The sequence below is a fragment of the Moschus berezovskii genome, chromosome 9 (assembly GCF_049115385.1).
Source record: "Moschus berezovskii isolate FMDL1 chromosome 9, NW_MosBer_1.0, whole genome shotgun sequence".
Taxonomy (NCBI): domain Eukaryota; kingdom Metazoa; phylum Chordata; class Mammalia; order Artiodactyla; family Moschidae; genus Moschus; species Moschus berezovskii.
The window spans coordinates 100,369,963-100,387,319 of record NC_142468.1 but is presented as its reverse complement, the minus strand read 5'-3'; the positions used below and the strand labels follow the sequence as shown (position 1 = coordinate 100,387,319).

Here is a 17,357-nt window from a genome sequence, read left to right as displayed (position 1 = left end):
CCAAAGAATTGATGCTTTTGAACTGTGGTGTTGGAGAAGACTCTTGAGAGTCCCTTGGACTGCAAGGAGATCCAACCAGTCAATCCTAAAGGAGATCAGTCCTGAATATTCATTGAAAGGACTGATGTTGAAGCTGAAATTCCAATACTTTGGCACCTGATGCAAAGAACTGACTCATTGGAAAAGACCCTGATGCTGAGCATTGAAAGCAGGCGGAGAAGAGGACAACAGAGGATGAGATGGTTGGATGGCATCACCAACTCAATGGACATGAGTTTGAGCAAGCTCTGGGAGTTGGTGATGGACAGGGAAGCCTGGCATGCTGCAGTCCATGGGATTCCAAATTGAACTGAACTGAATTTTAACAATTTCCTGAACAGTACCATATCTTCATACAAACAGTTCTGTCTTTGTAAATCTATCATATTGCTACATGAACAATTCCCTTATACTTTCATAAGTCTGGACAAAGTCTTTCTGTTGTTGAAACATTTAATAACATGCTATATATAAAATGAATAGATGATTGTCACCATTCATTCCCCAGTTAATATTTTAATACATCCATGTACATATGACTATAAAGCATTTCACTATTTTTTGGACAAAAGTTCAAGAGATAAACATGTGAATAACATTGTATTGCTTTTTAATCATATACATTCTATTTAAAAACATTACAGGGCGGATTCATGTCAATGTATGGCAAAATCAACCAATGTACTGTTGTAAAATAATTAGTCTCCAATAAAAATAAAAATTAAAAAAAATAAAATAAAAACATTAAAAACACTCTGTTTAAAAAATCAAATACACTCTATTTAAAAACAACAGCACACTGGCCTATTGAACATTGTGTATTTATTATTTTTTCCCTTGCATGCAATCTTGGACTATATTTCAACTTAAATAAGAAAGCCCCAAAATATAATACCTCTTTTGAAAAACATAGATGTAAAGGGACAACTTTATTTACAGAAATACATCAAAGATTAATAATTGGCACAAATCCAATATTTTAACATTAGTTAATATTAAGTTAATTGACACATCCTATTACAGTATTAAAACCATGGCTTTAAGTTCAAGTAGGCACAACTATTTATATTTCAGTAACCCTGAAATTTTAATCATGTTTAAAACAACAGCAACAATAATAGTATAATTAGCTAGGATTCATAAACCCTTTCGAGTGCTAAGCACTGCTGGTTAAATGTATATGTGTTTTGATTTTCACAACATCCCAAGTGGTTAAATACACCATAAAATGTCCACATTTTATGATGAAGAAATTGCGTTTTAGAAACATCAAAAATACATGCTCAGGGTTACACAAGAAATAAACTGGTGGGACTGGAATTCAACCTACAACAGATGGAACCTATCTATTGCTAAATACATGTCCCTCAAAGACAGAGAAACAGATCTTGTACTTTAATGGATCTCCAGCACCCAACAAGGGCCTTAAGCAGAGTAGATATTCAGCAACTGATTATTGAATTAAAATGAAAGTTTTAGACCTGAGGTTTATATTTAAAAATAAAGATGATAATTTTTGCTAAAAAATGTATATGAGGCAAAAGTATATTTCTACCTTAACCGTTTTTCATTTGTCTAACTGACTTTGAAGCAAGAAGGAAGAATTTATGATTTGGTTAAAATTAACAGTATTTCAAATTAAAAATGTGATTTCATACCTAGTCCAAATGCTACATTTGTCCCTAAACTGCACATTAGTTAACTTCAGATATTAAATATTTGGCTTGGTTTGTGTTGAAACATGTCAAAACATTAAAAGTCTGAGATAAACGAAAGAAACCATTAATGCCATTTCTTTCTTTGCAAGGCAGGGGCTTGTGTTTTTCTCCTGGAACTTACAAACTGTCATAATCCACCATGACAGATTTTTTCCTGAACTCTTTTCATATACCTCAGTCAATTTAAGGAGATGCAACCTATCGGTATATTGTTATTCAGAGAAATCTCAAAGTATTAGGGAATTGTATCTAGTTTTTCCATGCCACCCCCTTTTAGCAGTGGAAAACTGGAAAGTGTTTTATTGTTTTTCTGCTGTACATCTTAAGCCACAATATTACAGACATCCTAAAACTGAATATCAAGTTTTGTGTTTGACAAATAGTGGTTGCTGCTGCTGCTGCTGCTAAGTCACTTCAGTCGTGTCCGACTCTGTGTGACCCCACAGACAGCAGCCGACCAGGCTCCCCCGTCCCTGGGATTCTCCAGGCAAGAACACTGGAGTGGGTTGCCACCTCCTTCTCCAATGTGGTTAGACTTATACAATTGTTCTTCAAATACATACTTATTAAAAATGAAGTACAGTTTAGATAGAAGTCTACCTTGGTGAGAAGAAAAAATGAAATGACATTTTGAGAAACCATTCTGTCCATTTTCTACAAAATCATTACAACGGGCAATTACGTTTATTATCTTCATGTTACAGATTAAAAAAGGAATAAAGAGGTAAAGTGACTCTCCAGAATAATACAACTAGGAAATGACAAATCCAAGATCTAATTCTAAGTCTCATGTATGTTTACAGCAATGAGCTTTGCCCCTTAATGGTGATTCAGCCTCTAGCTTCATGGATTCTCTAGACTTTAGGTTCTTCAACTGTGAGGGAAATTCTTTGACCAGCTGATTTTCAAAGACTTTCTTGTAATAAAAAAAAAAAAACATATTCAGCATAATATTTAATATACCAAATTAGGAAGAATTTTTCAATATAGTTCTTAAACAATGACCATCTTTTCTTCCCACAGGCTACCTTATATTGTATACTCACACTGAGACTAATAATAATTGGGGAAAATTTATTTGGAAATGAAAAATTTATCATGAATTTAATAGTTTATAATTTTTCAAACATTTAGTCTGGGGTATTAATAAATTCATCAGATCTAAGATAGCAAACCAGGTTTTGAAAGCCAGTCAGATTTGAGTAGTTTACTTTCTATGGTTTAAACTTTACAATTGATGTTTGATTAATTATTTGCTATATCAAGTGTGATAGTGATCTACATACTTATTGAGAAAAGGTATTATTAAATCTTGTATCCTCTGAACTGTTCTCTTTTGTTCAAAGTTGACTCAGAACTCAAACAGTTGTATCCACTGAATCAAGTTTGTTCAACAATATTCGAAAGAGCTTCTACATAATATAAATTTTCCACAAAAATATTCCAATGCCATGAAAAGACCTGTTATGTCCAATATTCTTAATTTAAGTTCCGCAAGTGGACAGCGTCAGAATACCATAACACTTTGAATGAGAATGTTCTGGGTTAAAAGACAAAAGAGCAATATTTTATTTCAGGCTTCTCTAAGAACCTGGATCTATGTTTCTAGAATTCAGAAGTCTATGAATTCCTGAATTTATGTTCACAATTTTGATAATATGTGCATTTTTCCATAAAGATAACCTATACATTTCAACAGATTTTCAAATGGATCCATAATTGCAAAAGACTGGCAAACATCGCACTAACATTTAGGCATGATCCTTCACATCTGTCAGTTTTAACTTCTGATTTTCATGAATTTAGACTAAATGACTTGAAAGATTCTAACTTTAATTTTCTATTGTTCTGAGAACAAAACTGATGATACTAAATCTCAGGTAGGAGCTCTCTGCTCATTGTACTGAATATATTGGAGTAGTTTTCCCAAGATTTAAATATTGGTTACTTAGTTTCTTCTTCACAGCTGTTTTCACTTCCTGGTTTCTCAGAGTATAGATAAGTGGATTCAGAAAAGGGGTAAAGATGGTGTAGAAAACAGAGAGAACTTTGTCCACCAGGAAGTCTGTGAATGGCCACACATAGATAAAGATGCAGGGCCCAAAGAACTTCAACACAACTATGAAATGTGCAGTGCAGGTAGAAAAAGCCTTAGATGATCCAGTGGAGTAGTGGTCCTTGATAGTGACCAGAAGAGTGATGTAGGAAGTGAGCAAAAGCAGAAAACTTACAAGAGCAATCACACCACTGGTTGAAATCATGAAGATTCCAAGAACATATATGTCTATACATGCCAGCTGGATGACCAAAGGAAGGTCACAGAAGAAACTGTCTACAACATTGGGACCACAAAAGGGTAAATAGAGGGTAAAAGCTAACTGGCTCATTGTATGCAAGAAGCCCACTGTCCAAGAAGTTGCCACAAGCCCAACACATACTCTTTGGCTCATAATTGATGAATAATGGAGAGGTTTGCATATGGCAATGTACCTGTCAAAAGACATGGAGATGAGCAGCACAATTTCAGTCCCAGTGAAGAGGTGCAAAAAGAAGATCTGAGAAATGCATCCCTCAAAGGAGATGGTCTTGTGCTGAGCAAAGAAGTCCACGATCATCTTTGGAGTGGCAAAGGAAGACAGACACATGTCGATGAGAGACAGGTTGCTGAGCAGGAAGTACACGGGGGAGTGAAGGTGTGGGGTGGACAGTACCGTGAGCAAAATCAGGCAATTGCCCAACATGGTCATTAAGTAGAAAACAGAAAACATCACAAAAAGGAAAATCTGGAGCTGAGGAGAATCAGTAAGTCCAAGTAACACAAATTCAGACACTCTGGAATGGTTGATCCCCTCCATTGATCTGCAGGCTCTGGTCTATAATGACAAAGTGGTACACAATGACAGAGTTAGAAAATGCAATACTTCTACAATTACACGTGAAGGAGTTATAATATCAGTTAATAATTAACTAGAATATTGATTACCTAAAATCTAACTACTAACTAGCTCAGTAAATATTTTTCTTTTTGGAACCACTGAACAATCTGTGTCAGATATCACTACAAATGGAAAACTTCTTGGTTTGATCACCATCAAGTACATGCTGGATTATACTCATCACATACCTATACAAAAATATTCTTTTCTGGATACTGGCTGAGGAGTTACATAATCCATAGTCACGGAGGAAGAGTACACTCAGTAATTGGGTTCTACTAGCAAGTAAGGTAAATAAAAATTTTCATGGGGGTGAACCTCTCAGAGTTTTCTGTTAAACCAAAAAAATGAAATTTATGTTTGATCCACTATTGTTAAAACCCTGGATTTAAATAACAGTTTAATGTACTGATTTCAGGAAGCCTATTTCTTATCCTAGGAGGATGATAAATGATTTTTCCTTTAAGTAAATTTCTGTTTTCGCAGCTACAAAAAATTCCACTTTCTTTCTAATTTCATTCATATGTTTTCAAACTGTTTTGCTAGGACTGGCAAGTACTATTTTAACTATTAATATATAAATGATTAATTTCTTAATTCTGTAAAATTACAGATGATCAAAATGCATACCTGTAACATATGAGTTATCCTCAAGTTTTTATCTTACGATTGCACAGAAACATTTGTTTTAAAGGAAGAGAAAACCCCTCCTCTATTTCTCCACATGTTACTCAAACAAAGCTAATTTTTTAGACTAGAAAAAGGAGGAAGAAAAATTCTAGGCCAAATCCAGGAAATATATGGATATAAGATGAGTATCAAGGCTTTTGTAGTACCAGCATGTAAGATCCTCAAAGCCAAACAAAGCAGGCAAACGAAAAAACCCACATTGATGATGGTATGTCAAAGTGATACCAGAGGCAACTGAAAGAAAAGAAAAAGATTATTTAAAGACTCAGACTCATTTTTCAAAATTGAGTTTTTGATTTACAGCAGATTGCAAATTCTACAAATATCTCCTGTGACCTTCTGTTTTGCCATATTGGAAGAAAATCTGGCTTCATCCTCATTTATGTGCAAATATTCAAATTATCCTGTCAGTGTTGATAAATATTTTAGATTTGTCAGAGAACAATGTTCCACAAATCTGAAAACTGAACTATGGGAAAGTTGTTAAGAGGGTTAAAGTGTTCTTAACCTGCGGTGTGACTTTGCTCATACCTTAGTAGCCTTTCTAAGATTTTACCTCTTTACCTATGAGAGTTCAATTAGATAGTCTTTATATTGGAGAAGGAAATGGCAACCCACTCCAGTGTTCTTGCCTGGAGAATCCCAGGGACGGGGGAGCCTGGTGGGCTTCCATCTATATGGTCACACGGAGTCGGACACGACTGAAGTGACTTAGCAGTAGCAGCTTAGCAGTCTTTATAAAGCATTAAGCATATGTCCTGGGCAACATTCAATAACTGTCTAGTTTTCAAAATTCAATACTGCTCATAAATAATTAGCTTATTTTATTTCATGAATAGTAATAATAGTAATTTCAGTAAAAATATTATCCTAGTATCAATTCAGTGATTTAGAAAGATATGGGCTTCCAAAATCATTTCATTTTTTTGAGGTTAAATTACTTCTTATAAAACTTATCTAAGTATCTTGATATATTAAAGACTAAAATTTCTCAGTCTGAGATATTTGAATATTTCTTCCATTTCCCTGATTTAATGATGTAATTAGTCATGACAAACACAAAAATTATTATACTTAATTTAGATTTATATACATATATAATGAATATGTTACATATTCATTGTCTGGGAAATCCCACGGACAGAGGAGCCTGATGGGCTATAGTCCACTGGTCGCAAAGAGTCGGACGTGACTGAAGTGACTAATACATACACATATACACATTGTAAGTAAATAAACAGTTGTCAGTTTTTTTCCTCCTTTATGTTCAGAAGGAACTCTAAAGGCCTCTCTAATACCTGATTGGGGGCTTCACTTGTGGCTCAGTCACCCATCTTTATGTCTTCATATTTTTATATATGTGTGTGTGTGTATTTCCTTTACTACTTTATTATTTTGACTTCAGTTCAGTTCAGTTCAGTCGCTCAGTCGTGTCCGACTCTCCGCGACCCCATGAATCACAGCACGACAGGCCTCCCTGTCCATCTTACACAGTTATTAAATGAAAATTGTCTGCTACCTGAGGAACAAAAATTACAATTGCTTCTCAAGGTCCTTATATTATTTCTGGCTTTTAATCTACCAGCCATGCATCAGAAACCAAAAATATCATATCCTTCAAGATTCACAAACCTACTGAATCACCATAGTCCTTAGGAAGCATGAGAAGCCTAGAAGTGTGTATATATATTTTCTCCAGTCCTGCTACAAAAGGCACTAAAAATCAGAGGCATCTAGGAAGATCACAGATTAGGCACTACAATCTGCTTGCAGTGGGAGTTATTAAAATGCTGAGCTGACTTTTCCCCATGTTGCAAGAAAAGCTGTGAAGTCTATCTTTGCTATTTATTGTGGACTGACACTCATGATGAAGCAATTTTCATTAGAGAAAAAACACAACTGGGACTGGTCTTTAGAAGACCTTTGAGCAATCATTTAAGGAGCAAAACATTGCTTCTTTAATTACAGAAGTATTCTCACCTTTATGCCCCAGTGTTCAATATCCCAATGTTGGAAAATCTCTCTTTTGAACTAAGGCACTTTGTCACCTGCATACTCTTGCTTACTTGAAGAATCATATAAAGAAAGAATCCTGCATTAAAGTTTCTTAAAGTTTCTTTCTAAGATGGGACATTGAAAATTAGTCCAGGCTAATAATATAATGACAGCTGCTACTCAGGTGGATAAAATTTGGGGAAGGAGAAATTGGAAAGCTCAAAGTAACTGGAAGAAATGAAGGCAGGTACCTTGCAATAGCCTAGAAGAATGGTGTAAGAATTAAATTACACAAATAAACATAAAACTTTCAGTAGAATGCCTGGCACAGAGAAAATGATGAATAATATACGGTGGTAAGAATAGCAGAGGTGATTGTAAATATTAACATAATTTTTTGAAATGTTTATGACATAGAATTCAGGATGATACTAGTTGTGGAATCTCAACCCTAAACTATAACTGAGGGTCTGGTTATATTTACTTGAAGGTCAATCACTCATCTGTAGTTTGCTCTTCAAATACAATCATCTTTCCAAATTTCTTCAGTGATTTGAACTGTTCACAATTACCATAGCTAGCCTACATTCCTCCTAAGACAAGCAATGGAGCCCAAGAGAATCTTCCCTGGCTGACCACATTCCTTGCACCCTTTGAAATACAAAAAAAAAAAAAGAAGAAGATGAAACTTTTTTTTAAAGATATTTTTGTTCTCTTTCTGTTCTGTAAAAAGAAATAAAGAAAATGACTTAAAAAAAAAAGCCAACCAACATAACAGTTGCAAAGATTCAGTAAATCCAAAATGTCTGCCCTGGTTTAAAACAAAAGAAAAGTGTATATAATAATTACTGGCTTTATCCTGGAAAGGATAAGAGGATTAACAGAAAAAATAATAGAAAGAAAACTTAGTTTAGGGCTTCCCAGGTGGCGCTAGTGGTAAAGAACCCACCTGCCAATGCAGGAGATGTAAGAGACAAGGAGATCAATCCTGGGTGTTCATTGGAAGGACTGATGCTAAAGCTGAAACTCCAATACTTTGGCCACCTCATGCCTCGAGTTGACTCACTGGAAAAGAGTCTGATGCTAGGAAGAATTGGGGAAGGGAGGAGACGGGGACGACAGAGAATGAGATGGCTGGATGGCATCACCAACTCGATGGACATGAGTTTGAGTGAACTCCGGGAGTTGGTAATGGACAGGGAGGCCTGGCGTGCTGTGATTCATGGGGTCGCAAAGAGTCGGACACGACTGAGCGACTGAACTGAACTGAACTGAAGACACAAGGGTTCGATCCCTGGATAGGGAAGATCCCCTGGAGAAGGGTATGGCAATCCACTCCAGTATTTTTGCCTGGTAAATCTGATCAACAGAGGAGCCTGGCAGGCCATAGTTCATTGTGTGGCAAAGAGTCAGACACGACTGAAGAGATTTAGCATGCATGCCGAAAGAGCAGTGGAGTTTGGGTGCTTAATGAAAGTTTTCTGTATCTTGGTTGTTTTGGTGATTACATGAATACATATCTGTTAAAACTCATAGAACTGCATACCAAAAGGGACAAAACCCAATTTTACTTTAAATCATTGGTAAAGTAGAATTTTGAAAAGCAAAACCAAATAATTCTGTACAGTGACTAGTTACAAAATAAAGGAAACCAGTATCCTTCTTATAAAACAATTACTTGTTAAAGTATGTCATTAAAAAAGAGTCTATTTAGATGAGCAATAGGATATGTAAGGTAAATAGGAATAATGTTAATTAGAAATGCATCTCTATTGCAAGAGCCTGTTTTATTGGAAAGAGACACTCAATACTCTTTAGTACATAAAGTCCAATAAACTCTAAGTTTCTTTGACTTAAAATATTATTCAGAATTTTTCTAGAGGTAAATCAGGTGAAAGTAGTCAGGAAGTAGAAATAGTATTTCTAACATGCAAAGTATGATAAAATGATGGTATTTAAATAACATAGAAAAAGCATGGAGTACAACAAATTAATGTAAAGGATCTAAGAGTATAAAAAATAGATAGAGACCTGAAGATATACAAGAATTTATAATATTATAATCTTTACAATATTATAACCTTTCTGGACAAAAGCGACTTTATATTTTACCTAAACTTTTAGAAAACATTTTAAGGAAAAAATGCATTTAATTAATAGACATTGATGGCAATAGTACACATGGAAAGCTGTAATAAATATGATACTTTTGTTTTTTCCAAATAGTAAATCTGTAAAAGAAAGTGAGTCCTTTACTCTTAGAAACAGCAAATAAATAATTCCATATTTTGTTGGCAGAAAATTAAATCACAAGAATTTCACTATATATCCAAATTTATACCTTGTGACCTAGTAATTGTATTTCTATAAATCTATTCCCAGAATATGCTCCATAAGAGTGAAAGGTAGTATTTAAAATATTTTTTATATAAAAGCAATTTGTAATAGCAAAATTCTAAATATACAAATGTAGATTATTTAAATAGTAACAAATGGTAATTGAATAATTCACAGTCATTTGAGTATTGTAATCTATATTTACTTATTTAAAACATGCCTATAATATTAAGAGAAAAGGACAAATTATAAACTATATATATAATATGACCCAATTTTTATAAAAATAATAATGTGTTTATACATGTAAAACTGACAAAATTTTAATATTAGATGTTTCTACATAGTGGAATTACATGAATTTTTCATATTATACTTTAATTTATTAGTTTGATATTTGCAAGCACCTTCTTTGTGCTAGTCAGTAGTCAAAGCAAACCAATTTTTGCTGTGATGGATGTTACATACCATAGAAGTAAAAGACAGACAATAAAATAAGCATGTGCTACATATGTCCTGTAAAAGGTAATAAGTACTACGAACAACAGTGATGCAGGAAAGATGGGCGGGGACTGTTCTGGGAGTGGGTGCTCAGGGAAGGTGTCACACAAAAGGTGGCCTTCAAATGTGAGGAAATTATATAGGAAGGCTTGGCAGTGTCTTGGAAAATTACATTCCAGACAGAGGAACCATCAAGTCGAAGTTACTGGGGTGGGACTGGGAAGGGTGGGTGGGCTGACATAGCCCAGGATCAGGAGGCCAGGACAACTGAACAGAAGGATTGAGATGGGATGCATTAGAATAAGGGGTCAGAGAGTAAAAAGGAGTGGGAGTTGGGGCTTATGGATAGGGTCCTATGGACTTCTATAGATCACGAGGAAAGACAGCTCTTTAACAGCAGAGTCATCGAGGGTTTTGAGAAGACAAGGATGTGACTATATTTTAACCAGATCATTCTGGACGCTCTGCTGACAATAAAATAAACTGGGACAAAAACAGAAGACCAATAAAGAGGCTACAGCTATAATATAGGTAAGAGATGATGGTGGCTTGGGCGTAGGTGGTATAATTTGAGGGGGAGATGATGTCATCTGGCAGTTTCATGATGACAGCGCTAATCCAGGCTTGTTAATAGATTGGATGTGGAATATGAGAGAAAATATTTCTAAAATATTACAAATCTTAGATTTTTGGCCAGAGACTGGAAAAATGGAATTACACTGAATTCCATTGGGTTGTGGGGTGGAGAGAGGGGTGCAGTGAACAGCAGGAGTCAGTCTGGGATGTCATGTATGAGGTGAAACAGGACTTGAAAGCAGAGCTGTGGCAGGGTCATAGGCTTCTGGAGAGAGGAGCCTAGCCATTCATGAGAAAGATAAATATAAAGATTATCAATAGATAGATGGGATATAAGCCAGGAAAGCTGGGTAGCTAAGGAGAAGCTCTCAAAGAAGAATAAAGGAGCAGCTGGTGATGTTCGGGGGGACAAGAAAAATGGAGGACCTGGGAAGGCAGTGATTCACAGTGCCAGATTCTATTAAGAGGTGAAACACGATGAGACCTGACTAACAATCACTGCTATCACTGGTGATCATGGCATGACTTTTTATTGGCATGACTGGGTGAGTTGGAAAGGAAAAACATTGGAAGCAGAGAGGATGAACAGGACAGCCTGAGAAGATTAAAACTACATAGTGTATGTTTCCAACTGTGTGACATTCTGTACACAGCAAAACTATAGAGATTGTAAAAAGGTCAGTGGTTGTCAGGGGCTTGAAGGGAGAAGGAAGAGAGGCAGGGATGAATAGGTGGAACACAGGGGATTTTTAAGGCAGCAAAACTACTCTGTTCAGTTCAGTTCAGTCACTCAGCCGTGTCCAACTCCATGAGACTCCATGAATCACAGCACGCCAGGCCTCCCTGTCCATCACCAACTCCCGGAGTTCACTCAAACTCATGTCCATCGAGTCAGTGATGCCATCCAGCCATCTCATTCTCTGTCGTCCCCTTCTCCTCCCACCCCCAATCCCTCCCATCATCAGAGTCTTTTCCAATGAGTCAACTCGTTGCATGAGGTGGCCAAGTTATTGCAGTTTCAGCTTTAGCATCAGTCCTTCCAATGAACACCCAGGATTGATCTCCTTTAGAATGGACTGGTTGGATCTCCTTGCAGTCCAAGGGACTCTCAAGAGTCTTCTCCAGCACCACAGTTCAAAAGCATCAATTCTTTCGGTATGGTATTGGGTTTTTTTTTCTTTTTGCAGCCTGAGGCAGTTGTAAAATAACTTAATGTAGCTTTTTACAACTGTGTATTCTATAGTATTTTTTCATTTGGTGAAATTTTAACTTAATATTTTTGGCACTGTGCTTTGTACCATTAATTAAATAAAAATTTTTGAAAAAAAGCATCAATTCTTTGGCGATCAGCTTTCTTCACAGTCCAACTCTCACATCCATACATGACCACGGGAAAAACCATAGCCTTTACTAGACGGACATTTGTTGCCAAAGTAATGTCTCTGTTTTTAATATACTATCTAGGTTGGTCATAGCTTTCCTTCCAAGGAGTAAGCGTCTTTTAATTTCGTGGCTGCAATCAGCATCCGCAATGATTTTAGAGCCCCCAAAAATAAAATCTGACACTGTTTCCACTGTTTCCTCATCTATTTCCCATGAAGTGATGGGCCCAGATGCCATGATCTTAGTTTTCTGAATGTTGAGCTTCAAGCCAACCTTTTCACGCTCCTCTTTCACTTTCATCAAGAGGCCTTTGAGTTCCTCCTCACTTTCTGCCAGAAGGGTGGTGTCATCTGCATATCTGAGGTTATTGATATTTCTCCCGGCAATCTTGATTCCAGCTTGTGCTTCTTCCAGCCCAGCGTTCCTCATGATGTACTCTGCATATAAGTTAAATAAGCAAGGGGACAATATACAACCTTGATGTACTCCTTTTCCTATTTGGAACCAGTCTGTTGTTCCATGTCCAGTTCTAACTGTTGCTTCCTGACCTGCATACAGGTTTCTCAAGAGGCAGGTCAGGTGGTCTGGGATTCCCATCTCTTTCCGAATTTTCCACAATTTATTGGTACACACAGTCAAAGGCTTTGGCATAGTCAATGAAGCAAAAATAGATGTTTTTCTGGAACTCTCTTGCTTTCTCCATGATCCAGCAGATGTTGGCAATTTGATCTCTGGTGCCTAAACTACTCTGTATGATACCGTAAATGATGAAAGATGAAATGTATTTGTCAGAATTCCTAGAACTGCAGAGAAAACGCAAACTCTAATATAAACTATGGATTTTATTTTAAAATAATGTATCAGTATTTGTTCATCAGTTGTTGCAGATGTACCACACTAATGCAAGATATTAATGGGAAAAGTATGTATATATGATGCGGGGTAGTGAAACTGTATTTTCTGCTCAACTTTCCTATAAATATAAAGCTGCTCTTTAAAAGTCTATAAATATTTCTAAACCACTCTTGAGCTTGGCTCTAAAGGGGAAGAAAAAATGAGATAAGATGTGGAAGGAGAAAGCTGACAAAAATATTTTATTTAAGGTCAAAGAAACATATGCCAAGGGGATGCAATAGGAAGGAAAAAGTTAACGGTTCAGAAGAGAGAAAGGAGTAATGGTCCTTTAAAGATGGAATGGAGTCTGATGCACAGATGGAGGAATCAGCTTTTGTAGGAAAAGCATCAGGTCACCCAGTCTCAGGAGAGATGCAGGTAAGTGAGTAGATACACAGGTAGCTGTGCTGTGTTGTGTTTAATTGCTCAGTGTTGTGTGATTCTTTGTGACTCCACGGACTGTAGCCCGCCAAGCTCCTTTGTCCGTGGGGGGAGGAATACTGGAGTGCTTTGCCATGCCCTCCTCCAGGGGATCCTCCCAACCCAGGTCTCCCGCATTGCGGGCAGATTCTTTACCAGCTGAGCCACAAAGGAAGCCCAAGAATACTGGAGTGGGTAGCCTATCCCTTCTCCAGCGTATCTTCCTGACCCAGGAATCAAACCGGGGTCTCCTGCATTGCAGGCAGATTCTTTACCAACTGAGTTATCAGGGAAGCCGTGATAGAGAGTAGGATTGAGAAGGAGATATTTCAGAAAAGAAAATGCTCTTTTCCATAATATGCATATTTTACCATGTGCATGATTTGTGTTTATTTTATCATATTCATATTTATATTAAATCATAAACATTTTAATTTTGATTATTTTGAAATAAAATATAAAAAATTAATCCCATGCATTTTGGTTCCAGGTTTGTTTTGGATGCTACCCATTCAGTTGGTTAAGCCATTGGCAGAGAGGCAGTACCAGGAGAGGCTTCTGTTATCTTGAGGAGATCTGGTAAGTACAGAGTGGCTGTGGATCAACATCTTGACCCTGGTCCTAGGCTAACATGGTGGTATTTTTCAGACAACAGGTGACAAAGGTTGTAGCAAGAACAGCTCTCTTTGTAGTCTAGGTCTCCTGTGCTGTTCTGGGAGTCATCTCTGGATATCCAGCTTATAATCTGTTCTTCCAAGCTTTGAAACTGTTTCATAAGCGTGTAATTCTCTATATTAAATCATATTTAAGTAATTAGAATGCAATAGATTCCTGATTGATACACCAAAGAACCATCAGGATCACACTCAGTGTGAAGTCAATTACAGATGAGATTAATAAACAGTTGCTAAGTCACTTCAGTCGTGTCCAACTCTGTGCGATGCCATAGACGGCAGCCCACCAGGCTCCCCTGTCCCTGGGATTCTCCTGGCAAAAACACTGGAGTGGATTGCTATAAACAGTTAGGAGTCATAAATATCTGATAGGACTAATTATGAAGTCATGGCAAAAAAGACAGTGAAATAAGTAATTAGAATGCAATAGATTCCTGATTAATACACCAAAGAACCATCAGGATGACACTCAGTGTGAAGTCAATTACAGATGAAATCAATAAACAGTTAGGAGTCATAAATATCTGATAGGACTAATTATGAAGTCATGGCAAAAAAGACAGTGGTGTTTCCATGACTTTTTTTATATGAACATGACCTGCTTTATTTGCCTTCCTCTATGTGATTATTGAAGAAAAATTTAGAGTTTAATTCCTTTTGAAGATGTACGAATAACATTTCCCTTTTAATAATATTTTCAACTCTTTGATGTCTTCAGAATCTTGAGTTTACAGCCCTGAATCACTTTTGAACGTTACTAGAGAAATTGCTCTGCTGTTTAGAATGGATTCTTATTGTCATTATTTTAAAATGAAGCTCTTTATGTTCACTTCATAACGCTGTCTATGTGCTGGACATTGTCAGTATCTCCAACATGAATGCCAACCGCTTATACAGTCACTTATTACATCCCAGACAATTTGACCTTTGCTGTGATCATCAAATAGACCAAGTTCATTACTGTCTTCAGATTTTTGCCATACCTGTTCCATCTGCCTGGAAGGCTCTGCCTGCCCATGTTTGCACAGTTGGCATATTCAGTTTATCCAGATATCAGCCAAAACATCACCTCCTTTAAAGGACCTACTTCAAGACTAAAAGTAAATTCACTACCCCCATCTCACACTTGCTACCGAATATTTTGCTTTTATTTTTAGTACCTTCAGGGATACATATCTTCTTGAAACTATACTGTTTATTTTCTACGTTATTGGCTGTCTATTTCTACTAGATTGTAACTTCAGAGAACAGTGACTTTACCTGCCTCAGTAGTAGCTCTTCCTCCCAGGGCCTAGTACAGTCTCGACAAATAGGAGGTGATCAATAAAAGTAGTGTTTGGGAAGAGAATACCTTAATTTCACACGAAATTCTCCAGTCATTATTTTCATATTCATTTTTCCCACTTTTTATCAGGCTAAACAGCCTTTTCACAGATGCTTTTACTTCCTGGTTGCGAAGAGTATAAATCACAGGGTTCAACAGGGGGAAGATCACTGTGTGGAAGAGAGAAACCCACCTTGTCAGCTGGGAAGGCTCTGAAGGGGCGGGTGTAGATAAAGATGCCAGGCCCGAACATGAGAAATATAACGATGATGTGGGTGGTGCATGTGGACAGAGCCTTGCTCTTCCCCTCGGAGGAGGAACCATGCACACGGCAGAGGATGACTGCATAGGAGGCCAGAAGCCCCAGGAAACACAGCAGGGTGAGCAGGCCACTGTTGAAGACCATCAGGAGCTCCACCACAAAGGTGTCAGTGCAGGCCAGCTTGATGACCTGCAGCACATCACAGAAGAAGTTGTCCAGTCGGTTTGGACCACAGAAGGGCAAGCGCAGGATGAGGGCCACTTGGATAATGGAATGAACAAAGCCTCCAAGCCACAGAGCCAACAGCAAGGCATAGCAGGTTCTAGGGGTCATGACAGTTGAATAGTGTAAAGGACGACAGATGGCAATGTAGCGGTCAAAGGCCATCACGACAAGGAGTAATCCCTCCCCTCCTCCAAGGAAGTGCAAGAAGAAGAGCTGAGTGATGCAGCCTCTATAGGAGATCACCTTCTTCTCAGAGAGGAAGTCCACCAGCATCCTGGGAGCCACAGTGAAGGAGTAGGATGCATCCAGGAAGGCCAGGTTGCCCAGGAAGAAGTAGAGGGGGGCCGTGAGGCCGGGGTCTGACCTGACGGTGAGGATGATGAGGACATTTCCAGGGAGGATGATGATGCAGAAAAGTAAGACTAGCACAAACACCAGAAGCTGAATATTTTGAGACTGGGTCAGACCAGCAAGGATGAATTCTGTCACCACAGTACTGTTCTCAGTCTCCATCCTGTCTGCCTATGGTACATAAAGAGCAGAGTTTCTTGTTATTATAATTTCTCACATCTAGACTCATGTTGTTGTCTACCTACAAATACCTGACCTATTCACCACTTCAGTTATAGACAATCTTTCAACCCTTTCCAATATCCTGAGGAAACACTGAACGTTTCCCTCCTCTAGATTTAAAACAAACAAATCACCTTCCTCAAAGCTACCGTCTTACTCCCATTCAGCCATGCACTTCTCCAGCACTGCGGTCCACTCTCAGGGTCTAGTGTCCGATACCTTCTTGGGATTCCTGCCTTCTTGAGTCATAGGAAAAATTTCCTGATTGAGATATAACAGAACTCCAGATATCAAGATCTTTGCATTTTGGTGGTTGTACTGTGCTTGAGACTTAGCAGCTTGCTTGGAATTACACACTTTTCTCCTCGTCCACCGACACAAACTTTTGTGGAATTCTCTGCCTTGCTCCCTGTTTTCTCTTATTGTCGTCCTCTGACCTGGTGTCCTTGTGTTGCCCTGACTCCAAGCTGGTGACCAGTTTCCAACAATAACTCTACTTTCCTCATACTTTAGAGGTGGGTTCCCGCTGTATCCCTGGAGAAGCATTGTTATGCAGCCACTCCATCCTTGAACTACACGACTTCATTACACTCTCTGAGTCTCAATTCCTTATTGCTGTTCTTCGCAAAGCCATGTCTCGTTTGCAACCCTATGGATTGTAGCCTGCCATTTTCTTCTCCAGGGAATCTTCCCAACCTAGGGATCAAACCCACATCTCCTTCTTGGCTGGCAGATTCTTTACTACTAAGCCATCTGGGAAGCTCCCAACTCTTTACTACATTCTCCCAATCTCCTTCTTTCTCTGATACC

At 37.7% G+C, this 17,357-nt stretch overlaps 1 protein-coding gene and 1 pseudogene across 1 annotated transcript; both read right to left on the bottom strand.

Moving 5' to 3' along the window:
* Positions 1-3,652: 3,652 nt before the first annotated feature.
* On the bottom strand, positions 3,653-4,612 carry LOC148776664 (olfactory receptor 4K2-like). Its single transcript, XM_088840364.1, has one exon. The coding sequence runs from the start codon at positions 4,610-4,612 to the stop codon at positions 3,653-3,655; it is 960 nt and encodes a 319-aa protein (XP_088696490.1).
* A 10,842-nt stretch (positions 4,613-15,454) lies between these two features.
* On the bottom strand, positions 15,455-16,487 carry LOC148776663 (olfactory receptor 4N2-like; annotated as a pseudogene).
* Positions 16,488-17,357: the final 870 nt, after the last annotated feature.